The 24,842-nt window shown below is 50.2% G+C and overlaps 2 protein-coding genes across 3 annotated transcripts in view; one reads left to right on the top strand and one right to left on the bottom strand.

The window, feature by feature from the left end:
* Window positions 1–55: 55 nt before the first annotated feature.
* Window positions 56–7,357, top strand: TGOLN2 (trans-golgi network protein 2). Its single transcript, XM_014588030.2, has 4 exons — window positions 56–184; window positions 398–1,896; window positions 2,608–2,691; window positions 4,345–7,357. Exons 1-4 carry the CDS (start codon window positions 139–141, stop codon window positions 4,348–4,350), a joined length of 1,635 nt encoding a protein of 544 aa, XP_014443516.1. The 5' UTR covers window positions 56–138; the 3' UTR covers window positions 4,351–7,357.
* A 2,888-nt stretch (window positions 7,358–10,245) lies between these two features.
* Window positions 10,246–24,842, bottom strand: part of RETSAT (retinol saturase) — a 17,311-nt gene continuing 2,714 nt past the window's right edge. The window contains exons 1-11 of one of the 2 annotated variants that reach the window (XM_006149131.3): window positions 24,491–24,702; window positions 19,228–19,410; window positions 18,682–18,923; window positions 16,606–16,807; window positions 15,965–16,162; window positions 13,184–13,303; window positions 11,914–12,052; window positions 11,624–11,733; window positions 11,362–11,528; window positions 11,044–11,203; window positions 10,246–10,676 (exon numbers count right to left, since the gene is read on the bottom strand). In XM_006149131.3, the coding sequence (XP_006149193.1) occupies window positions 10,537–10,676; window positions 11,044–11,203; window positions 11,362–11,528; window positions 11,624–11,733; window positions 11,914–12,052; window positions 13,184–13,303; window positions 15,965–16,162; window positions 16,606–16,807; window positions 18,682–18,923; window positions 19,228–19,410; window positions 24,491–24,659 (1,830 nt within the window). In that variant the 5' untranslated portion in view covers window positions 24,660–24,702 and the 3' untranslated portion in view covers window positions 10,246–10,536. Of the gene's footprint in view, window positions 10,677–11,043; window positions 11,204–11,361; window positions 11,529–11,623; window positions 11,734–11,913; window positions 12,053–13,183; window positions 13,304–15,964; window positions 16,163–16,605; window positions 16,808–18,681; window positions 18,924–19,227; window positions 19,411–24,490; window positions 24,703–24,842 lie in introns of those variants that run through there. The other variant, XM_006149132.3, reaches the window with a different exon arrangement.

The raw sequence follows: 24,842 nt of genomic DNA on the forward strand, positions 1-24,842 counted from the left end.
CCCGCCCCGCCCCTCCCCCCCACCCGGCGGGCCGCGCTCGGCGGAGAGGCGCGCGCAGGAGGGGCGGGGCTAGGAGCGCGGAGCCGCGAGCGCGGATCTCGCGAGAGCAGTGGGGAGCGGAAGCGGCGTTCTTGCAGGATGCGGTTCCTGGTTGCGTTGGTCTTGCTGAGCGTCGCAGTGGCGGGTAAGACCCCCCACCCCCCTCTACTCTGCCCCAGACTCACCATCCTTGCCTTGGTTGGTCGCCATCTAGGCTCGCTTTTTTTCTGTCTGCCCCACCCTTCCTCTCGCCATCACCCCCCAGCCCTGGTTCGCGTTGCCGCTGGGCTCTTCCAGCTTTGTGTAACCCCTTTCCCCACCTGCCTCTCTCCAGAGCTAACTGATTTCTCTATCTCAGGAGCCCTGCCGTCCTCTGGTCAGTCAGCCGCTGAAAATCCGCCCCATGGTTCAGGAAAAGAGAGTCCAGATACCTCTGCAGGAAGAGACCCCAACCAGCTGCCTAAAGGCATAGAAAATTCTGAATCCAAAGGTTCTCCCACTTCCAGTCACAGAAACATCGGCCCGTCGGATATAGGGGACAAAGTGTCCACCAAAGGAGGCTCCGACCAGTCGGATCCAAAGAAGGTGTCTGCCCAAGGAGAGTCCGACCAGTCAGATCCAAAGAAGGCATCTGCCCAAGGAGGCCCCGACCAGTCAGATCCACAGAAGTTGTCTGTCCAAGGAGGCTCTGACCAGTCTGATCCAAAGAAGGGATCTGCCCAAGGAGGCTCCGACCAGTCAGATCCAAAGAAGGCGGCTGTCCAAGAAGGCTCCAACCAGTCAGATCCAAAGGCGGCGGCTACTCAAGGAAGCTCGGACCAGTCAGATCCCAAGACAGCGTCTGCCCAAGGAGGCTCTGACCAGTCAGATCCAACTAAGGCGTCCACCCTAAGGGGAACTGGCCAGTTGGATTCTAAGCAGGCATCTGCCCAAGTAGTCAGGGAGCAGTTGGATCCAAAGGTGTCCACTCAAGGAGGCTCTGGCCAGCCTAGTTCCAGCAAGGCATCATCCCAAGGGGGAGCCAGCCAGTCAGGTCCTAAGCAGCCCCAAGGGGACTCCAGCCAGTCCACTTCAGATAAACTGTCAGCCCAAGAAGGCTCCAGCCCCTCAGGTCCTGAGCAGTCATCTGCACAAGGGGTCGCCCACCAGTCCAGTCCAGACAAGGCATCTGCCCAAGGAGGCTCCAGCAAGTCCAGTCCTGAGAAGGCATCTGACCAAAGACTCTCTGACGAGTCCACGCTGAATAAGGCCTCAGCCCAAGGAGGCTCAGGCCAGCCTGGTGCAGAGAAGACATCCTCCCAAGGAGGTTTCCATCAGACAGGTCAAGAGAAGACTCCCATCCAAGGAGGCTCCGTTCAGTCCAGTCCAGAGAAGATATCCCTGAAAGACCACACCAACAAGCCCATCTCCAACCCCTCCTCTGATAACAGGGAACATTCAAAGACAGACAAAAGCCAGCTAGCTGACAAAGGAGGGATCCCTCCGCCAGCCTCCAGAACTGAATCCTTGGAGAAAGAGGCAGTGGACTCTGACCTCACTTCTCTGCAGCAGGAGGGAGAAGATAAGGAGGAACCTTCAGAGCTTTCCAAGGATGTGGAGCCCAAGGAGACTGAAGAAGGCAATACAGGGCCTGAACAGGACTCACCCCTCAAAGAAGAGAAAGAAAAGATTCCTGGCCTTGCCTCCAGTGAGAACCATGAAGGGACACTTTTGGATTCCATGAGCAATAAGAAGGGTGACCTTTATAAAGACAGTCTTGAAAGTGCCAGCGCAGAGAGCAGCCACTTCTTTGCTTATCTGGTGACCGCAGCCATTCTTGTAGCTGTTCTCTATATTGCCTATCACAACAAGCGGAAGGTAAGTCAAGATTTGCCTCTGGGAGAGGTGTGGCATTTTCTCCACTCGGAAGGGGTGTATGGGCAGGTATCTGTCACAAATCTGCCTATGAGCATTAAGACAAACTTCAGATTGCCTCAGACCCTGAGGCCTGAGGCTCTTCTGTTTTGTAAATCATGTGTCTTCATCATGTCACCTATTTCCCCTGAGTGCCCTTTGCTGCTGCCTTGGGCGTCTAGTTAAGACATTATTCTGACCTGACCTGGAAGGGAATCTCCTCCCCTAACCTTGAACTTAGAGCCTTCACAGCCTCAGAAGACCTGAGGATTTGACAGTTAGAGCCCTTATTTTCCCCTGTTTTCATTTTTAAGACTGTGTTCCAGTATGGGAACTGCTGCCTGATGCTGGGAATGATGTGGGAAGGCTCCAGGTTCCTGTCCTGGGTCCACCCGGACACACTGAGCATGCCCGTGATCTTGGTTGGTTGTGGGAGTGGGGGAGAATTCCAGTGTGAAAACTCTGCCAAAAATCTGTCTCTCTCAAATAAATACACAGGCTATGCAAAAGTTTCTAATGTAGTTTAGCTTTATTCTCTTTAAAACCATTTAAATAGGCCTCTCTCTGGGTATACTGCTGGCTCTTCCGTGGAGGTTCTTAACAGATGTACTACAAGATGACTGCCTTTGATTTCATTAAGAAATTACCTGTTAATTTTTATTTTTCCTCCTCCAGATTATTGCTTTTGTCCTGGAAGGAAAAAGATCCAAAGCCACTAGGAGGCCAAAGGCCAGTGACTACCAGCGTTTGGATATGAAGGTAAGGAGGGAGAAGCCAAGTCCAGAGGAGGGATTTGCAATTTTGGAAGGGCAAAGCAGTGGGCTTGCATTTGACATGGAGCCAGAGCCGATTCTGGGGGTGCTGCTACCATTAACCCTACCCCTTTTCAGACTGTCTACTAGAACCATCCGTATAAATGTACTTATAGTGTAGGAACTAGAAGAAACTTTTGAATAATATCTACAATAGTTCCCTCCCTTGACAGATGAAGAAACAAGTCCACCCAAAAACATTGACCTTTTTTTCCCCTAATTTCCATTATAGGTTGGTGGCAAAATCAGGACACTATAGCGGTTCCCTAGAATCTAGTCCTGAGCCTTTTGCACTCTTCACAAATTTTAATAGGACTTTCACTTTGGGAGTTCTGATGAAAAGCAAAATCTTTTTTTTTTTAAAGGAGAGGTTTTTGCTATAGCGTGCGTGCGCTTACCAGAAAGACAGAGAGAGACAGACAGAAAGCGAGAAATCACCCCCCAGGGGCATGGCCACGCCGCAATCCCTTCTCCTCCATTCTCTCGGGATCTTGGGCAGGCATGCACACGTGCCCAGCGTGAGTTTAAGCCACTGGGTCTGGAACTTGACCCACGGTCAACTACATGGGAGTCCAGCCAAGTGCACGCAGGTCTTCAGTTCCCCAGGTCCCCTGCATTACGCCCTGTGGGCTAGGCCACCTGAGGACAGCCAGCCTGTGTCTTTTCCAGAGAGAGAAGCCCTCCTTCTACCCCATGGCAGCAGGAGCCGAACAAGATTGTCCCCAAAATACCCTAAGTGAGAACAATGTACTCCCACTGCACTGCTGCGTGCATGCATCTCCCTTCCCTCTTCCATTTAACCACAGGGAAGGCACAGTGAAGTGAATTGTTCCCAGACTTGCTGTAGGGAACACAGTTCACTTGTACAGCTCACACTGGCTACAGAACAAGCAGCTCAGTCCAGAACATCTTTGCTATGTAGCTCATTCAGCTTCACAATTTAGCCTGACCTGCTGTCTTCCCTGATCATTGATCTCCATTATAATTTTTTCCTGCTTGAGAAAAATGCACCTGTGGACCAGCAGGTGGCATGGCAGTTAATGTGCTGGATCCCGCATAGCTGACTTCACAGTTCCCGTCCTGGACCTGACAGTTTGAAAAACACGTCATGTCCCCAAAATCCCAAGAGGAGAATGAAAGAGAAGGAATCGTGACGTGGCCCTCCCCCCTGGGGGATAATTTCTCACTTTACCTCTCTCTCCCTATCTCCCTTCAGAGAGCACACACATTCTATAGCAAAAAAAAAGTAATTTAAAACAATACAGTATAATATGAGGTAGAACATAAGAGTCCCATATTTTCTTCATTAAGTGTTTATCTTTCTAACATAGATTTTATTTCAAACTGACATTTAAAACTATTTTGTGTGCTTCTATTTTTATTTTTTTACTTATTTTTAGAAAGATTTTTGCTATTGAGTGCATGCACTCTATTTTTAATAGATGCTGTTGTATGCTTTGTATGGTGGGTTAGTTTTATTCTGAAATTTTCCCCTGAACTGTAGCTCCTCTAAGATTTTTTTTTCCCAAAAAAATTGTAACATTGTAGTATTTCCAGTGGAGATGAATGTTACCAATGGATTGTATTGTTCTCATTTCAGCTCTGATTTTTTTTTTTTTGTCCTTGAGAACCTTGTCCTCCCTGCCATCTGCCGTTTTGATTCTAAATCAAGAGAAATGAAGAGCGAAGTACTGTGATCTAAGAGACGCCCCATCTTTGGGGTCTGGTGGCAAGTCGGGGCAGGCAGAGGCCGTGGGGTGGGGGCTTGCTTTGGTTTTGCACCTGCACTTTGGTGACATCGTACTCCTGTGTTCCCTCATTTATGCTGGCGTCTGCCATCCTTTCCTCCTGAGTGCGAGTGGAGGGAGCATGTGGAAGCAGGGCTGTGACTGGCGGGAGGCGCCAGCTCTGGGCAGCCACGCTGCTCAGCACCCTCCCTCAGGCCTTTGAGTCATGGCCCTGTAGTAAAGATAACCCTTGACCGTGGCATTGCACTGTCTGATGTTCGTCCTCCCAGACCCAGGAGAACACTAGGTAGAGCTGCTTTTCTGCTACGGTCTCTTTGGGGGATGTGCCCTGCAGAAAATGTAGAAGATGGTGAAATGCTGACGGACACAAGCCCGCTTTAAACACTCACTTCTCTTCAAAGACTTCAGCAGCAAACCAACACAGGTTTAAGAGTGCTTTATTGCCTGCACGTCTGACCTGGGTAGCATATGATTTGATTTTGTTTTTAATACTTTATGTTCACTTGAGACGAAGTGAGTCCACTGGATGTAGCAGGCATAAAACTGAACTTGGGCGTTCTGGAAATGAAGCCACTGTTCCCATTATAGCTATGTATGGACAGTCATACATGAAAATGTGGTTATGATGAACAAAACAGCGGCTTCTTTCACACAGGCATCCTCAGTAGGAACTTTCTGAAATAGGGCAAGTTCACGCTTTATGCAAGAAAATATGCTGGAAGGTTTTGGGTTTGGTCTGCATTTTGTTCGAAGGGCTTTGATGAAATAGGCTTCCCACAGACTCGTGTTTTGCCTTTGTTGCCTGAAATAGACAGTTCATATTTAGAACCTAACTGTACTCTGTTCATTTTACCTTACTCTACTGAATGGCCCTCTCCTCTGATAATAAGATGCCAAGGCTAATTAGTAAAAATTCTTTTATCCTATGTCAGAAACAGCTAGAATTTCAGAATTCATTGGGTTCCCCTGGGATGACTGAGAGTAATGTCTTGAATCACATTATTTCATTATTTAAAGTTTTACCTAGAACTGGGGGCCGGAAGGTGGTGTGGTGATTAGGGTGTTAGAGTCCCACACGTTCGGCCCTGGACCCAGCAGCTTGAAAATCACACCAAATGCGCATGTGTGCACCTGCGTGTCCAAAATCACGAGAGGAGACTGTCAGGGGAGGGATTGCGGCCCGGGGTGATTCTGGCAAGCACACATGCTCTATAGCCAAAACCAGGGAGGGGGGCTTTACTTAAAACTGTTCCAGTCCTGGTACCCTAATACCAAGGGCCTAAAGAGGTTTGTTTCCAAGCTAATCTCAGGGAAAGACAATGTGGGAGGTTAGAGAAATGTGATGAATTCTGTGCTGTTGAGGAAGGAAGTCTGAAGGGACCATCCTCTTTGACACTTTAAACAGCCCATGGCTTTGAGTTGAAACTGTCCCTGTTGGCAAGTAGCATACTTTATGGAGATAAGGACCGAGTGTCTACTCTGCTTGGCGTCATTCTCTACTTGTACAGCATGCTTATGACATTTTAGAACCCTCTGTCCCCCTCTCCCCCTACTGTCTTCTGTTTGTGTCTGTCTGCACTGGCACCTTTTTTTCGCCTTCACACGTGACCAGGTTTCCCTGCTCCCATCTGTCCTCTCCTACGTGTCTTCATCCCACTCCTCGGTTCTCCAGGAGTGCTGCTCCCGTTACCTCAGCACTCAGCTTCTTCCTGACTCTGACGGACTCACCTGGATCGCTCACTTCTGTCTTTTCCAAGGACTGCCAAACCCAGTGGCCTGTCCTCAAAGCTTGGTCTTCTTGGTAGACTTGGATACCGTTGGCCATCCACACTGAAAGCGCCTTTCTTGGCATCTCTGACAGACTTGGCTTTTGCTTTGTCGGATGCGGGGGGCAGGGGGAGTTGAAAGCCAGCTCTCTCCACTCCCTTGACCCTCCTCACAAATTCATCGTTTCTTCATCCTCCAAGTGACTCTGGACTTTATCCTCAGCCTTAGTTCACAGAGACCAGTTCTGCGTGCCGACCATTTAGCTTGGTTGTCCTGTCGTCACTAAAACTGAACTGAACTTCTCATCAAGCTGCCCCTCTCAAATGCCCACTGTCCTTAATCCAAACTAGACTTTCCCTTTTTCTATCTTGTCACAAAAAGTCTGTCCATTTCTTTTTATTTAATGTAGCCCCATCTTCCTTCCCATTTTCCTTGCTCCCTTTGTCCCATACCATACCTTTACCCATTCCACACTTCTGTCCTAGATATTTTTCAGGAGCCACCTTAATTGGTTCTGCCCATCTTCTTGGGAAGGTCATTGTTCCCGAGATACTTGCCCTGGGCTGAAGCTTCTGTCCGTACTTGTCATGGCGTAGTGAACCTAGCTGTAGACGCCCTGGTACTCGACTCTGCAGACTGATTCCTTCCTGCCTTTCTCCGCAGCCCACCAGGCCAGAGCCTCCTCTCGGCATGTGCCCGTCTGTGCCATTGTTCTTGGTGTGTCCTCTGTGTCCTGGCTCCCCAGTGGTTCTTCGGTTAGATTTTTCTTCCTTCTTTCTCTCGCCTTCCCCAGATCTACCTGTTTCTTTGGGATTCTGTTATGTCTTCCCTTGTACCTTCCTAGCTCTCCCACTCCATGGTTGGCTCCTTGCATTCTTCTACCCTACTAGTTTCTAATAATGCCACTCACTCGTCTTGGAACTTCCAACACCACAAGGCAGGGAGCGTCTGACGTCTCTCTGGTCCCATTAAAAAACCAACCAACCAAACAAAAACCCTAAGCTCTTGAGGGACCCCCTGGTGACATCTTCCTTCCTGCCTGGCATAGTGACACTCCTTCAGGCCCTAGGAATTCAGGTACTCCTGGCAGAGGGGATGCTTGCTTGCTTCTCCACGGTGGGTTGTGACCCAGGAGGGCTCACAGCTCTTTCTGGTACTGGTTGCTGTGATCTTATCTCGTTGGGTTTATGCTAAAGAAAAGAACAGGAAGAAAGGTTGGCTTCAGGAACCCAGCGGGTGGGCAGTGAGTGGGCACCTAAGTGTGGAATCCACTTAACTCAACTTTTTGAGGTTCCTTTTTATTTTTTTTTTTTAACTTTTTGAGTTTCTGAGAAATACCATTTCTCATGCTGAAAGAAAGTGAGAGACTATATTTAGAAATTACACTGAAGGAATATTATTTCCTGGATGGATTTCTTTTCAAAGATAGAATATCAGAAGCATGCTTCCCTGGAGATTGAGTGGATGCAGGTGAGCTGGCCGAGGGGGCCATGCAGGAAGCACACAAGAAGCCACAGAGGCTGAGCAGACAGCTGTGGCTTCCTTTTGCCCCAGCTTTTGGGTTCTGATTTCTGTCAGGAGGAACCTGTGCTCAGTCACGGATGTTAATAGAGGAACTTGTTTGCCTGCCACAGATGACCGAGTAGAATTATTGAGAGACCACTTCCGGATTCCAGGGGAGTCTGAGGCCGTTCTCTCTAGAAAGGCTACAACCCAGAAAGACCTGACAGCAGCCGTGTATACTGACATTTTTCCCGCGTGACGGCTTTTAAGGAAACATTCGGCGATAGACTTCTAAACCTCTACAATTCCCCAGGCAGCGATGCCCACCTCCGCCTCCAGGCCTTGTTTTTCCAAGGCGATGATGCCTGTGTGGTGGAAGCCGGAGCACCCTGACCTGGCTGGAACCACTCACACAGGGGAGGCGGGTGGGCTGTGCCCCAGACCTGTAGCTTACCTCAGGCCCTTTTATGAAAACCCTTGCTGGGAAGGTTTTAGGCTTTGCCTCCCCTGAGTTAGACGCAAACCCTTGCTGGGAAGGTTTTAGGCTTTGCTTTCCCTGAGTTAGAATCCCAGAAGAGACTTTCAGGTTTAATTAACTATACATCCAGAGTCAGGAGTGATTCAGCTCAGCAAGTCTCTCAAGTTAGATGTGAATTTCCTAAAAAAAAAAAATCCCAGTTTAAGAACTCCCATCTGTAAAGAGTTGGGATCTGAGCTGTCTAGCATGTCAAACTGCCAACAAAGCCAGCCCCATCACACTCTCATAGATATTTCTTTAATTCATAAGATTTCCATGTCAAATAAGTAATCAATTGTTGAAATTGTTTCCCTTTGTTTTTGTAATTAGTAGATTGCCACTGCCCTGTGATGTTTTATATTTTCAGCTTTTTGTAACTTAACTATAATTACTTAATTTTATTTTTTTAAAGCTTATTGTGGTCTAATGATGAGTATTTTTAAATACATGCTGTTTTACTGAGCTTCTGTAAATGCCATCTCTATACAGTTTGTGTAACTGAACAGAAACCAAAATAAATTTCAAATACTAAAGCAACAGGTCATTATTTTTTTTAAAGAATTATTTAACTTTGTTTATTTTAATTTGACCAGAGAGAGAGAAAGCAAGCCACCAGGTCTGAGACTCGAACTGTAGTCGGCCATGTGAGAGCCCAGCACCCTTAACCACCATGCCACCTGCTGGCCCCAACTTTTTTTTTTTTTTGAAGAATTATTCATTTAATTTTGTTTATTATTATTCAGTTTGATCAGAGAGAGAGAAAAGCAAGCTGCCAGGTCTGAGACTTGAACCAGAGTTGACCATGTGGGAGTCCGGCACTTGAACCACCAGGCCACTGTGCCGGGCCCCAAGTTTATTAATATTACCTTTACACACACCAAAGTAAGGCCCTTAGTTTTTCTGTTTAACATGAGTGAATGGTCATGTTTTTGAACCTGTGGCTTTTACCCACCTTCCCACCCAGCAGCAGTCAGATGTACCAAACGCCGATCCACCGTGTCTACATCTGCACAGCTCACGTTCTGTGTTCTGATTCTGACTGACTGCGCCACCCCACCCCACCCCGCTCCCTGCCCTGCAGCTGTGTCCCGTCTAGGACGTGGGGCTGTAGTTATGGTACCTGGTGCTGCCTTGGTGCTGTTCCCGGCCGTGCACTTGGCCTGGAATGCGCCCTCAGTCCGCTTCAACCCTGCTCTAGACCTCTCACCACTCAGTGTCCTGGCAGCCTGCACCCCACTTCCCTGTGTACGTCAGAGGGCCTGAGGCTCAGGTGCTGGCACAGACAGATGCCATCCTGGCCATAAGGAAGACGGGCCTAGGGTTCAGTGGCATACAGATCAGATCCCAGCTTCAGACACACACCCTTCACGCTGACAGCCCATCACAGGGATTTGCTCTCCTCTGAAAAGAGCAATCGGAACCTGCTAGAATGGACCTGGAGCACTCAGACTATGGAACTACAACCCACGTCATGCCCAGGTTTTTAGTAAAATCTCACTGGTCAGCCTTTGCCCTACATGGTGTAGAACACTCTGCAGGGCGGCACTGAGTGAGCGGGAGAAGCCTCAGGACAGAACCGGGCCCATGAGCTTTGGCCACCCAGCACCTGCAGGGACTCTCCACCTGGCCAGTCAGGAAGTAGGGATGCCGAGCACCGCTTACTGGGAGAGACCAAGGATACCCAGATCCATGGCCCAGACTGAGCCTGATGGAGGGAACAGTTTTTTGTCAGGAAGTAGGGATGCCGAGCACCGCTTACTGGGAGAGACCAAGGATACCCAGATCCATGGCCCAGACAGCCTGATGGAGGGAACAGTTTTTTTGTTTGTTTGTTTGTTTGTTTGTTTGCTATAGGGCATATGATCGACAGGCAGAGAGACAGAAACAAAGAAATCACTCCCCTGGGGGATGACCATGCTTCAAATCTCCTCTCCTTTATCATCCTCTCTGGAGTTTGGGCACACACATACATGTGCCCAGCGTTTCAAGCCACTGGGTCTGGAATTCAAACCATGGCGACCACATGGGAGTCCAGCACCCTAACCACTACGCCAGGAAGTGTTACACAGGGATACAAGAGCACTTGCCCCAGCTGAAGGGCCTCTGTGTCAGACTGATTTGTACTAGGCCTCTTCAGAAACCAGAAACAAGCTAGAGTGCTCTACATATGCAAGGAACTGATGCAGAAAGACATTATGGGTAATCCAGGGAGGTACCCCAGCTGGTGGCCAAAATCCTCTGGCTCATCCTGAACAAACTAATCCTTCTTCTTCTGTGCCCGGACCCTAGAGCCAAGATTCTTCAGGTCTAAGTACAGGTTCCGCTCCAGGATGGCGCTGCTGCACAACAGGGCCCCTTGCAGGGCCCCCATCAACCCACAGGTGAAGACGTCCTGACCTGAGAGGCAAGAAGAGGCCCATGAGCATCCCTCAGGTCGGGGACAGGAGGGCAGGGACTCTCACGTTCACTCCCCCATGCAAGAGCCACCTAGAGATGGCTTCACATCAGGTCCAGCTAAGCGAGGCAAAGGAAGGAGGCTGGTTTTTTGGTGGCATCTACCCTACACCTTAGAGACAGTTACAGCTGCCAGCCCACCCTCCCCACAAAGAAACCCAGAACCTCACTTGTCTAGTGGGCCACCCATGCTGCCCACTCTCCCTGGCTCAAGATGTGGGAGGCTACAGGGGACAGCAGGGCCTGAGGACTTGGGGTAACAACAAAGCTCAGGGACTGAGGTCCTGCCAAAATGGGGCAGTCAGTGTACCTGTGAGGTAGAGGTTGGGGATGGGGCTCTGGGCCCTCACAGAGGCCATCACCAGAGGATGCAGGCGGCTCAGGTCATGGTCAGCCCCATAGCAGGCACCCTGGGGAGCAGCCAGGTAGAACTGGTTGGTCAGTGGGGTTCCTCCAGTCACACTCTCCACCTGAGGAGGCAGAATGGCAGCCCGAGGGCAAGAGTGGAGCCTGTGAGGGCCGTCTCCTCCAGTCGGCTGGATGAGCTCTGTCCCTCCCTGGGGCTCCATACTAAGGACAGGGCGGAGTGGCACGAAGAGGTCTGTCACCACCCCTGCCCTCTCCCTACCTTCCCCTCCAGCTGTGGGAACAGTTTCCTGACTTCTGCAACCACAGCTTCCACAAAGGAGTTCTTGAAGGCCTCGTAGTCACTGCCTCGCTTCCCCTGCGGCTCCTCCTGCCACTCCTTGAACCACTCGTAGGCAGTGGGGATGAGTGCGATCAGCGAGGACCGACCTGGTGTGCAGAGGGGCATCACTGCTAACAGCCTCTCCCTGCCTCTCCCAACCCTTGCCCCACTCCCAGCGTGCCACTGGCCCCGAAAGCCACACCTGGGAATCTGTCCTCCCAGGCTGGGTCCTTGGCTGACGGGGAGGAAACGAAGACAAGCGGGATGTGTTCTGCAGCCTTTTCCCGGGGCATAGAGAGGTAGCGCGCCATCCTGTGGGCAGAGCACCGCTGCAGAGCCCCAGGGCTGAAGCTGGGCAGAGCCCCTCCCACCGCCTCCACTGCACATCCTGCCGCTGTTCCCCAGCATCCGGGAGGAAGCAGGGCCCTTGGGTGCTGAGACGCTGGGACACCAGGACACCCCCCAGCACACACGTGGGCACGCATGCCTTACGCCTTGTCCACGTCTGTGTCATAATAAACGAAGTAGTTGGTGGACGGCAGACCCAAGTCATCCTTGGTGCCTCGCAGGCAGATGAAGACAGAGAACATGGCTGAGCTGGGCCGCACCATCCCCAGCTGTTGCTTCACACCTGCCAAGGGAGGTGGTGAGGGCTGCAGGGACAGTGGCCAGAGATGGCCACTCCCACTCTCTCGGGGCCAAGTCAGGGCTGGTGCCATTAGACTGCTTTCAGAGAGGGCCATAGCTGGACTTAAGGGGAGGGTAAGCAGAAGAGGTGATGGCGGCTGCCTGGACAGACAGCAGGCCAGGGACGACACTGGGGCCTGCCAGAGGACAGCATGAGAGCCCAGGGCCCTGGGAGAGAGAAGAGGCGGGAAGTACTAAAAGCCACACCTGTGTGTGCATCGTGCCCACCCAACTGCCCTGCTGCTGGGGACTCCGCTGTGCCCCACAGGGCTCACGGAGCCAGAGACAGGAGGCCTCAGCTGGCAGGTTCTGGCCAAGGCCCAGCTAGGCGAGGAAAAGGACAGGCTGGGCTTTGGTAGCACCTATCCCATACCTCAGATGGTTACAGCTGCCAGCCCAGACCTCCCCATAAGGAACCTGACTCACTTTTCTATGGCACCTGCCCTACTGCCCACCTTCCCCAGCTCCTCAGGGAGCAGCCCCCGGGGCTCACCCCTGGGTACAGCGTTCCTACCCCACTGGCTCTGGGCTCAGCACAAGGTCATGGTTTCCAACCATGTCTTAAGCCTCTCCCATCTACGCACCCTTCTCACCCTGACTGGGTTACGGGTCCCCTCCAGCCAGTCAGCTTCCTGTCCTCAGATCCTCAGGTCACACCACTAGTGGCAAGTCACATGATATCCTGAAGTAATTTCTCACCTAACACCTAACGCTGGCTTGGCTACTTTGTCGCTATGGGTTGACCCGGCCTCCTGAGCCTTTTAGTGACACATCACTCTGGGAGCTGTACCCTTCTCAGCACAGAGGTGTGCAAAGAGCCAGACCAGGGGTCCCATCTCGGCTCTGCCACTTTCAACTGGATAGCCTCGGGAGGTCACTTCCCCAGGATGGGCCTCAGTTTCCCCAACCATAAGTGTTAGGAGGTAGGATGATGATGTCAGAAACCAGTGTTCTTTTTCATCTTTCTGCTCAAGGATGGTCAGAGGGGAAGCTAAGAGGGGAAGCACCTGCCAGGCTGAGCAAGTTGGGGAATGTTGGAGAGCTCAGAAGAGGGGCAATGCAGACCAGCCTTTACCTGGTAGGCAGCGAGCACACTCGGGCAGTAAGCGCTCATAAGTGTTGAACAGGCCTGCGCTGGAGATGACGATGGGGCAGTATATGTTCACCAGCTCTTGGCCCTTCTTCACACTGACACCTGCAGGCACAAGAGCATGGCTGAGGTTCAGAGCTCTGGGAAGGGGAAAACGGCTCATGTGCTTTACGGGTCTCTCCAAGCATATGCCTCATTTTTTCTTTTCTTTTTCTTGTTTGAGTGATTTTTGCTATAGGGCACATGTACTTGCCGGAGAGACAAAGAGACAGAAAATGAGAAATCACCAGCAGGGAGAGATGGCCATGCTGCAATCCCTTCTCTTCCATTCTCCTCTCAGGATTCTGGGCATGCACGCACACACACCCAGCATGAGTTTCAAGCTGCCAGGTCTGGGTCTTGAACTGTGGTGGGCCATGTGGGAGTCCAACACCTTGACCACTACACCACCTGTTGGCCCCATATATATGCCCAATTTCCTAGGGCAGGCAGGTCAGGCCCCCAGCAAGCAACTGGGTGTAGCATCCTCACACACCCTCAGGCTATCCCCAGTGGATTCTGCATTTCCCTTCCCTAGGTCCTCCTATCTACCCCAGATGGACCTTTTTTTAAAAAAAGGAGCACATGGGCTCATGGGAGAGACACAGAAAGGAAAAGGAGAAAGCACTCCCCAGTGGAGTGCGGTCAAGCTGCAATCCTTTTTCCTGCATTTCTCCATCCTTTGCATTTTAATTTGACCAGAGAAGGACAGAGTGAGAGAGGGAGGGGAAGCGAGAAGCCAAGCTACCAGGTCCGGGACTCAAACCAGGGTTGGCCATGCACCCTTAACCACCATGCTACCTGCCGGCCCCAAAAATGGCAGTTTCCTATGGCTCCACCTAATACTTTCAGACTGAACACACTCAGTTCTTTTGTGCCTCCAGGTCTTTGCACGTGCTGTCCCTCTTTCCTGGAATAACCTCCTCTGACTTCATCTGTTCGCCTCCTTCTCCTCGCCCTCCAGGAACTGGTTCAAACACCTCAGTCTCTGGGAGGCCCTCCCTGTTCCACGGTGCTTTGTCACCTCCATCCTGAGTATATGCCTCTAGGCAGTTAAACTTTAAAAATGTTTTATTTATTGCTCTCATGAGGGTGAGAATCAATGAAAGAGAAACACACAGGGTCTCATGCCATGATCTCCCCCCAGCCCTCTGAGCCAGCCAGAAACACGGGTACACGCACACCCGCTATGTACAGGTCGACCAGGAAACCGAGCGACCTTCCATATGGTTCTTCCAGAAGGATCCTGCTTCCCCTGAGCAGTGTGTTACACTGAGCCAGCCCCGGCACATAAATTATTTTGTAACAATCTTTCCTATAATATTAGAAACCTTATTTTTTTCCTTAAAGAATCTTTTTTATTTTATTTTATTTATTATTATTATTATTTAATTTGACCAGAGAATGAGGTAAAGTGAGAAAGCAAGCCACCAGGTCTAGGACTAGAACCATGGCTGGCCATGTGGGAGTCCAGCACCTTCACCACCACACCACCTGCTGGCCTATAGAAACTTCTTAAGATAAAGATAGGGATTTATTTATCTTTTATCACCTAGCACATCAAAGCTGAATAAATGTATTCTGAATTGAATTTTTGTTTTTGTTTTTTGCTATAAGGGCGTATACGCTTGCTGGAGACTAAAAGAGAGAAAGGAGGGGGGAGAGGCTATACCACAACCCCTTCTCCTCTATTCTCCTCTCAGGACTCTGGGCACACATATGTATACACCCAGCAAGATTTTCAAGCTGCTGGGTTCAGAACTCGAACTATCGAGTCGGCCATGTGGGATCCAGCCACTGTAACCTCCATGCCACCTGCTGGCCCTTAAATTAAATTTAATTGAGCTGATAAACTCACCATGTTGCATGGACCCTCAAAGAAAAGCTGGAAGGAAAATGTGTTCATGGACATCAGAGAAACTTACATGACTGCCATCTCTTTCTGATCACCCAACATCTCAGTCCCTTCTACAAATAGATTCTCTGAGATCAACTGGTGACTTTCTCTTCTGGATTTTTTTTTTCTTTTTTTTTTTTAATGCACTGGGCAATCCACTCACCACTTCCTCCTCTTTGAAATGTTCCTCTGACAAATTCCTGTCCGCACCAGCTCCATTTTCAGGCCTCTTCCCTGAGGCTTCTCTAAGCACCCCGCTAGTGAGAGATGGCCTGTTCTGTTTCACAGAGCCCTGCGAGACCCTCTCCTTAGAGTTCATTCACCATGGGCTTTTGATTCTATGCAGGTAACACCAATAACCGGAGCCAGGATAATGATGTTCCAGGTTCCAATCTGCCATTTACAGATTGAGGTAGGGCCACTTTACGGGGCTCACACTGCACTACAGAATGCCCAGGGTGTTCATTCATTCCATCAAGCACTGACAAATATGTAGTGGGCCTCTCTTATGGGCTAAGATCTACAGACATAAAGATAAAAAGGCATAGACCCTACATTCAAGAAGATTGAATTATGGATAAATACTTACCTCCCCTAAATAAATGACTGAATACTGTTCTCTGAAGCCCACGTAATTCTCTATCCTTCTTGCTTCCTTTTTACCTCCAGACTCATCGCTATCCTTGGGCTTCTGCTCTGGGGCAGACTCTACTATTAATCCCCCAATAAGGGTGTTGGTTCTTCTACCTCCGTTGCCCTTAGAAAGATCTGGCCTCACCCCGCCCAGCTTAGCCCTGCCCAGGGTCCCGAAGTATGAGCAAGGCTCTCACCACAGGCTCTGCCGGCTGAGTCCAGCAACACACTCTGCACAGCGGCTCTCGTAAGGACAGCACCTCCAGCCCGCTGGATCACAGGGATGGTGTGGAAGGCAATTTCACTGGAACCTCCACGAGGATAAAAGGCCCCTTTCATGTAGTGGTTAACCAGCAGAGCGTGCATGGAAAAGGTGCTATGACTGGGGGTCACTCCTAGAGGGGGAGAGAGGGGAAGTGAGCAGGCAGGAGCAGACACCCAGCACCACTCAGAAAGGAAACGGATTCGTGCAAGGTAAACATGCACTCCGAGTCCCCGTCACAGCCAAATGGCCCAAGGTCCAGGGCAGTCAGAGGAGCTGACTGCGGTACCTTGCAGATCTTGGGACCAATGGGACTATCCCTTACAAACTGCCATGCAGCTGAGACCAGGGAGGAGAATGATGGTTCAAGAGAAAAATCATATAGGCCATGCATGAAGGGAATTTCTACCAGAAGTCCAGCAGCTGGACAGGCCTCTCATCCACAAGCTCCAGAGGGCCTGGGGTTTGTACCACTCCATTTCCATCAGCCTGGTAGGCTTGGGAAGAGAGACTGAGAGCGGGGACGGCAGCCCTTCTTCCTCCAGAAGCCATCTAGAGCCCGTGGCCAGGACCCACCGTATGTGGGGAAGATGTAGCTGAGCACCGCCTGCAGCTCAGGGGAGGCCCCCAGCTGCTGCAGGACCTCAGCCAGGCTCTGGGTGGATGCGCGGAGGAATGGAGAGAATCGAGTCAGCAGTCCACACTTGTTGAGGAGCTGAGCCACGAGCAATGGAAAGTACTTCAGCAAGATGGCATGTGTAGCTCCACTGGCTACCACCTGGGAAAGAAAGCAGGCCATGAGGGCCAGCATGTGGCATGATAATTAAGGCAGCTGGATCCGACATGGCTGACTGCACGGTTTGAGTCCCAGACCTAACAGCTTAAAAAAACGCGCTGGGCACGTGTGCATATTTGCCTGAGACGACATTATGGCATGCCCATGCCCACCCCCTTGGGGAGGGGGTGTTTTCTCACTTTCCTTCTCTCTCACTCTCTCTCTTTTTCTCTGTCTCAGTCCATCTCTGGTGAGCACATGAGCCCCAAAACAAAAGCAAAAATAGATGAAAGCAAGCAAACAAGCAAGCAAGCCAACCAGGAACAACGGCTCACCTCTAGAACACTGGGACAGTATCACCTCCTAACAGCCTGCACTAGCCCAGGGGCCTGGCTGATCTTTGATAAGTTTGGATTTTTTTTTTTTTAGATAGTTTTTTGTTGTTGTTATAGGGTATGTGTGCTCACTAGAGAGACAGAGAGACAGAAAGCGAGCAATCACCCCTGCAGGGGGGATGGCCATGCTGCAATCCCTTCTCCTCTTGGGATTTTGGGCACACATGCACACATGCATGAGGTTTAAGCCAATGGGTCCAGAACTTGAACTACGGTCGATTACATGGGAGTCCAATGATGTAACCATTATGCCATCTGCTGGTCCCTAAATTTGGATTTTTAAAATATCTGTACTCTATGTATTTTTTCCATCTAATACTCAGATGAGTCTTTTTTTTTTTTTAATGCTTTTTAGCTTCTTGGCAAAATTCCTTTTCAAAAATCCCAACCTGGAAGCCAGACAGTGGAGCAAAGGTAAGACATGACATCCCAGGGACCAGTAGTTAGCGTAATGGCTATGTCGCTGGACTCCCATATAGTCGACCGTGGTTCGAGTCCCGGACCCGGTGGCTTAAAACTCACACCGGGCGCATGTGTGTGTGTGCCCAAGATCCCGAGAGGAGAATGGAGGAGAAGGGATTGCGACATGGCCACCCCCCCTGGGGGGTGATTTCTCACTTTCTGTCTCTCTGTCTCTGTCTGTCTGTCTGGCGAGCGCACGTGCCCTATAGCAAAAAGCTCTCAAAAAAAAAAAAAAAGACATGACATCCCACATGGCTGACCCACATGGAAAGGTCTGGGGTGGCATATGGAGACCTCCCTGAGTACCCACATTGGTGTGTCTCCATGACCAGGGGCTGGCTAAAGCTGGGGTGGACTGAGACATCAAGATCCTATTGGGGGTGCTCCTCTCCTTTCTCACTCATGGAAGAGGGAAAGAAACTTTTTTAAAAATCCCAATTGGGGGACCAGCAGTTGGCATAATGGCTATGTCGCTGGACTCTCATGTAGTCAACCGCAGTTCGAGTCTCAGACCCAGTGGCTTAAACTCACGCCGGGTACGTGTGCGTGCGTGCCCAAGATCCCGACAGGAGAAAGGAGGAGAAGGGATTGTGGTGTGGCCATCCCCCCTGGGGGGGGGGGATTTCTTACTTTATGTCTCTCTGTCTCTGTCTTCCTGGTGAACACATGTGCCCTATAGCAAAAACCTCTCCAAAAAAAATCCCAATCGGGTTTCAGGCAAAGTAAAGGGAGTAGTGATCTGATCACCTGGAAGCCAACTTAGTCAGGGAGGCGAGCAGGGCGCCCCCAGAGGCCAGAGCGAAAGTAGCAGCCATGAGAGAGAGGAGCCGGAGAGAGCAGAGATAGATTTCACCCGGGGTTGAGTTCAGGACAGACATGACTCTTCCTCTCTTCCCGCTCCCCAACCCCTCCTCCCCCCTGACACCAGTCAACCCCGCTCCCACCCCCCCCCAGTCACTGCACTAATGAGGAAGGTCAGCCTTGTCAGGAGTAAGCGGGATCCCCACCATGCCCATGTACCTTCACCAGCTTCATATACTTGTCGATGACAACCTCTTCCTGGGGAAACTTCTCCTTGAGGCCCCGAATGTAGGCTTCCTTCCCACTGTACATGGGGAACTCCTTTCGGCCATTGGGCCCTTCTAGTACCACAATGTCAAATGGAGAGGACAGAGTAGCCCAGTCCAGCTGACCCTCAGTGATCTGGTCCAAGATAAGGCGGCCAATGCTGCCCTCATTCACGCGCCCAATATAATGGATTCCTGTGGGGAGATGGAAAACAAGGCGTTGGGTAGACAAGGGCATGGAGCCCTGGAAAAGCAGACGAGGAAGGAGGCTGCCCAGTCTGGCCAAGCCCATGCCCAGAGGGGCAGCACAGCCTTTCTGTAGGAAGGTGTCTCAACAGAAATACCAGACCCTGCCCAGTTCAACACCCAGTAGGTCTGGCTGTCAGACAGGAAGGGGTGCCCAGAGAAATGATGGACCTCCAATATCATTCTACAACATCTGCTCTGAGTCTCTTGGAAATAGAGCTTGCTCCCAACCCCTTTTCTGCCCAAGCCTTACCTGTGTCAAATTCAAGGCCGTTCTTCCCAAAGGTATGACAACAGCCCCCAGCCTTGGTATGCTGTTCCAGCACCAGGACCCGCTTGCCAACTTTGGCCAGAATAGCAGCTGCAGCCAGGCCCCCAATGCCACTGCCGATCACCACCACGTCCGGCTTCTCTGGCACTAGGCTGGCTGAGAAAGCTGTAACAGAAGGGAGGAAGACGAGGCTGAGCTTCTCAGGCAGAGGCAGAGAAATGGCTAAGATAGGGAAACTAAGGCTGCTTCCATAGCTCAGTGGTTAAGGATGCCAGATCCCAGTGGCTGAGCACAGTTCAAACCCTAGCCCAGATGGCTAGGGCAGGTTATGTGCCCACCCCAAATCCTGACAGGATAGTGAAACGGAGGGGAAGGGACTGTGCAGTGACCACACTCCACTGAGGGGTACTTTCTCCTTCTCCCTCTCTCTCTCTCTGGTGAGTGCACACAAGTCCTGCCAATTAAAAAAAAGTTGGGCCCAGCAGATGACATAGCAGTTACATCACTGGACTCCCACATGGCTGACTGAGGTTCGAGTCCCAGACCTGGTGGCTTGAAAACTATGCCAGGTGTGTGTGTGCGTGCGTGCCCAAGATCCCAGGAGGAGAATGGAAGAGAAGGGATTACGCCGTGGGCATCCTCCTGGGGGGTGTGATTTCTCACTTGCCCTCTCATTGTCTCTGTCTCTCTCTCTCTCCCTGGCGAGTGCACACATCCTAAGAGAAAAACCTCTGGGAAAAAAAAGTTACCAGGAAAAAATTTTGGAAACCAAATAATACTTTGCTAGTTTGTGAAGTTTAAGAAGTCTAGAGTAGTTTGGAACAGAGCTCTCGAGTCAAATGTCTCAAACATTTGACCTGGGAAATATTCAGGATGAGCCAGGCAGATTAAACAAAATTTAATCTGGTTTGGGACCAGCAGTTAGTGTCATGGCTATGTTGCTGGACTCCCATTGTAGTCGACCGCGGTTCGAGTCCCTGACCCGGTGGCTTAAACTCATGTCAGGCGTGTGTGCATGTGTGCCCAAGATCCCGAGAGGAGAATGGAGAAAGGATTGCGGCGTGGCCATCCCCCCTGGTGGGGGGTGATTTCTCACTTTCTGTCTGTCTCTCTCTGTCTTCCTGGCGAGTGCACATGCCCTATAGCAAAAACCTCTCCAAAAAAAAATAATAATAATAATAAAAAAATTTAATCTGGTTTGAGCTGAACTTATTTAAGCTATTGTGTACCTGGGGATTTTCTTTACTTTCAGAGAAAGTAGGAATCAGCGAATCAGTACTGGCACAAAACCGGAGAGCTGAGAAGCCTAAGGGCAGACACAGATCACATGCTAGGGAAGAAAGAAAACACGTGGTGGGAGGCGGGGAAGATCGTCAGGGGGCAGGCTGCCAGCTCACGGGACCACCCAGTCACAAGCCAGGTTTCTTTGAAAGATGCAGGATCTGCAAGTGTCAGTGGAACAGCTCGGTTCCAGATTCTGATGCTAGTTCTTAGGTAGGACAGAGAAGCCACAGGCTCCGCTTTGAGAAATCACAAGACTGCTCCCTCACAGCAGGGAGAGCTACAGGCAGGGCTGTCTGGGCCTTAGTAGGGGCACCTCAAAAGAAGACAAAACTGGACAGCACTTGGTGTTGTATGGACGCTTGCAACACAAGGTCTGTTCTTCAAAAATCACTGTCAAGGGGCCAGAGGTGGTATGATGGTTAAGTTGCTGGACTCCCACATGGCTGACCATGGATAGTGAAACGGAGGGGAAGGGACTGTGCTGTGACCACACTCCACTGAGGGGTACTTTCTCCTTCTCCCTCTCTCTCTCTCTGGTGAGTGCACACAAGTCCTGCCAATTAAAAAAAAGTTGGGCCCAGCAGATGACATAGCAGTTACATCACTGGACTCCCACATGGCTGACTGAGGTTCGAGTCCCAGACCTGGTGGCTTGAAAACTATGCCAGGTGTGTGTGTGCGTGCGTGCCCAAGATCCCAGGAGGAGAATGGAAGAGAAGGGATTACGCCGTGGGCATCCTCCTGGGGGGTGTGATTTCTCACTTGCCCTCTCATTGTCTCTGTCTCTCTCTCTCTCCCTGGCGAGTGCACACATCCTAAGAGAAAAACCTCTGGGAAAAAAAAGTTACCAGGAAAAAATTTTGGAAACCAAATAATACTTTGCTAGTTTGTGAAGTTTAAGAAGTCTAGAGTAGTTTGGAACAGAGCTCTCGAGTCAAATGTCTCAAACATTTTACCTGGGAAATATTCAGGATGAGCCAGGCAGATTAAACAAAATTTAATCTGGTTTGGGACCAGCAGTTAGTGTCATGGCTATGTTGCTGGACTCCCATTGTAGTCGACCGCGGTTCGAGTCCCTGACCCGGTGGCTTAAACTCATGTCAGGCGTGTGTGCATGTGTGCCCAAGATCCCGAGAGGAGAATGGAGAAAGGATTGCGGCGTGGCCATCCCCCCTGGTGGGGGGTGATTTCTCACTTTCTGTCTGTCTCTCTCTGTCTTCCTGGCGAGTGCACATGCCCTATAGCAAAAACCTCTCCAAAAAAAAAAAAATAATAATAATAAAAAAATTTAATCTGGTTTGAGCTGAACTTATTTAAGCTATTGTGTACCTGGGGATTTTCTTTACTTTCAGAGAAAGTAGGAATCAGCGAATCAGTACTGGCACAAAACCGGAGAGCTGAGAAGCCTAAGGGCAGACACAGATCACATGCTAGGGAAGAAAGAAAACACGTGGTGGGAGGCGGGGAAGATCGTCAGGGGGCAGGCTGCCAGCTCACGGGACCACCCAGTCACAAGCCAGGTTTCTTTGAAAGATGCAGGATCTGCAAGTGTCAGTGGAACAGCTCGGTTCCAGATTCTGATGCTAGTTCTTAGGTAGGACAGAGAAGCCACAGGCTCCGCTTTGAGAAATCACAAGACTGCTCCCTCACAGCAGGGAGAGCTACAGGCAGGGCTGTCTGGGCCTTAGTAGGGGCACCTCAAAAGAAGACAAAACTGGACAGCACTTGGTGTTGTATGGACGCTTGCAACACAAGGTCTGTTCTTCAAAAATCACTGTCAAGGGGCCAGAGGTGGTATGATGGTTAAGTTGCTGGACTCCCACATGGCTGACCATGGTTTGAGTCCCAGGCCTGGTGGCTTACTTTTGCACTTTCCTTCTTTCTTTCTGTTTCTGGCAAGCATATGTACCCTATACCAAATTAAAAAATAATCATAATAAATTTTTAAAAATCACTGTCAAGAAAATGAGATTTGTGGGAACCAGCAGTTAGCGTAATGGCTATGTCACTGGACTCCCACATAGTCGACCGCGGTTCATGTCCCGGACCTGGTGGCTTAAAACTCACGCCCTGCCCAAGATCCCGAGAGGAGAATGGAGGAGAAGGGATTGCGGCGTGACCATCCCTCCTGGGGGGTGATTTCTCGCTTTCTGTCTCTATGTCTCTCTCTGTCTGGCGAGCGCACGCGCTCTATAGTGAAAAAACTTCTCCAAAAAAAAAGAAAATGAGATTTGTAATCTTTGAAGCTGTAAGAGAATTTGGCAAACTTCTTACTTTTTACATGCTTTTGTGAGAGACCCATAGTGAAAAATACATTTTGCTATGGAGTATGAACAAAAATTTTTTAATATGTAAATGTTTATGGGAAAATGTAAAAAAAAGAAAAAGAAAAAGAAAAATACATCTTATGTCACAACCAGAACACTTGTAAGTACACAATGTAAATACATGAAACAGATGTTATGCAACATAATACTGGAACTATAAATGATATATTCTGATATTTCCTATCCTACTGCATTTAAACATTTTAGTTGCAACCCACTAAATTGATTTCATAACCCAGTAACAGGGCACAACCTGGTTTGCAAAACAGTTAAACCAGTCTCCTCAGTTTTAGACCAGCTCAAATACATGGAGTGACTAGCTAATGATTAAAGTCATTCAGTGACAGAGTCCAAGCTAAAACTTTAATCTCAAAAGTCTAGCCAATTAGTGCTGTCACTTAGAACTGTCTCGTCTATGTTACAAACACCTTACACAAAAAAATTACAAGTGAGACAGACTTGAAGAACAGTGACTCCATTTTTTTTTAAGCCACAGAACTCTTTCCTTAACCCTTAGAAGCAACCCTAAAATATTTTTTAAATATTAAAGAAGAGGGACCAGTAGATGGTGTAATGGTTACATCGCTGGACTCCTATGTAGTCGACAGAGGTTTGAGCCCCGAACCCAGTGGCTTAAAACTCACCCTGGGCACGTGTGTGTGCATGCCCAAAATCCTGAGTTGAAAATGAAGTAAAAGGGATTGTGGAGTGGCCATCACTTTCTAACTTTTGTCTCTCTGGTACACACATGCATCCTGTAGCAAAAATCTCTTTTAAAAAATATATACGGGGACCAGCAGATGGCATAATGGCTATGTCGCTGGACTCCCATGTAGTCGCCTGCGGTTCGTGTCCTGGACCCGGTGGCTTAAACTCACGCCAGGTGAGTGTGCGTGCGTGCCCAAGATCCTGAGAGGAGAATGGAGGAAAAGGGACTGTGGCATGGCCATCCCCTCTTGAGGGTGATTTCTCACTTTCTGTCTCTCTGTCTCTCTCTGTCTTTCTGGCGAGAGCACATGCCCTATAGCAAAAACCTCTCAAAAAAATAAATGTATATACACGTGTATATACATACATATACATACACATAAAAGAGGACAGCAGGCTCTGAACCTGGGCACCCTGTTGAACCTCTTTCAAAGTTTTAGAACCAGGGTTCAATCCACGGATTTGGGACCAAGAATAACCTGTAAAACCACTTGACAGGTAAAAATGAAGTTTCCTACATGCAGATTTGGAGAGATGTCTGTGCAACTCTCCCACGCTCCTGAGCTGGAAAGGAAGGATAGGCGAAAGGGGAAGTCCTAGAGGCAAAAAGGATAAAGGTGTCTAATCTGTCCTGTGACCTGCGGGAACTCCAAGTAGCGGGGCGGGCACTCGGCTATGCCTAGACTTACCCCGCCAAGGACACCGCCCTCACCCTTCGGAATACTGCCCGGGCCTACTTCGGTGAAAGTTCTCGTCAATAGCTGACACTACAATCGGATGTCTCCAAGGGCCAGGAAACCCTCGCAGCCTTTAAATATGGGGAAACCGAGGCCCGGGTCTGCCAAAGGCTTAGCCTGCCCGAATGAGAACGCAACTCGCAAGAATGCCTGAGCGCAGCCTAGGACCCCAGGGTCCCTCCCGCTGACCTTGTTTAAGAACCCTCTTCCTGGCCTCCTTGTCGGTCACCAGGGGTGCGGGTGGCCGCTTGACGTCCTCTTTGAAGGGGTTCGTGGAGCTGCCAGCGAACAGCCCCTGGTAAACTCTGCTAAGCACCAGCAGCAGCAGCGCCAGCAGCAGTGCCACGGAGAGCCACATCGCGCCGGCTGGGGTAGGTGAGTGGCCGGCTCCCGCTGCGCTCAGCCTCCAGCATCGTGGCTCCGCCCACCCGCTCGGCCCTCCCAGGCTCCTGGACATAGTGGCTTGAAGCTCATGCTGTACAAGTGTGTGTGTGTGCCCAGAATCCTGAGAGGAGAATGGAGGAGAAGGGATTGTGGTGTG

The sequence above is a fragment of the Tupaia chinensis genome, unplaced genomic scaffold, assembly GCF_000334495.1.
Source record: "Tupaia chinensis unplaced genomic scaffold, TupChi_1.0 Scaffold000253_1, whole genome shotgun sequence".
Taxonomy (NCBI): Eukaryota; Metazoa; Chordata; class Mammalia; order Scandentia; family Tupaiidae; genus Tupaia; species Tupaia belangeri.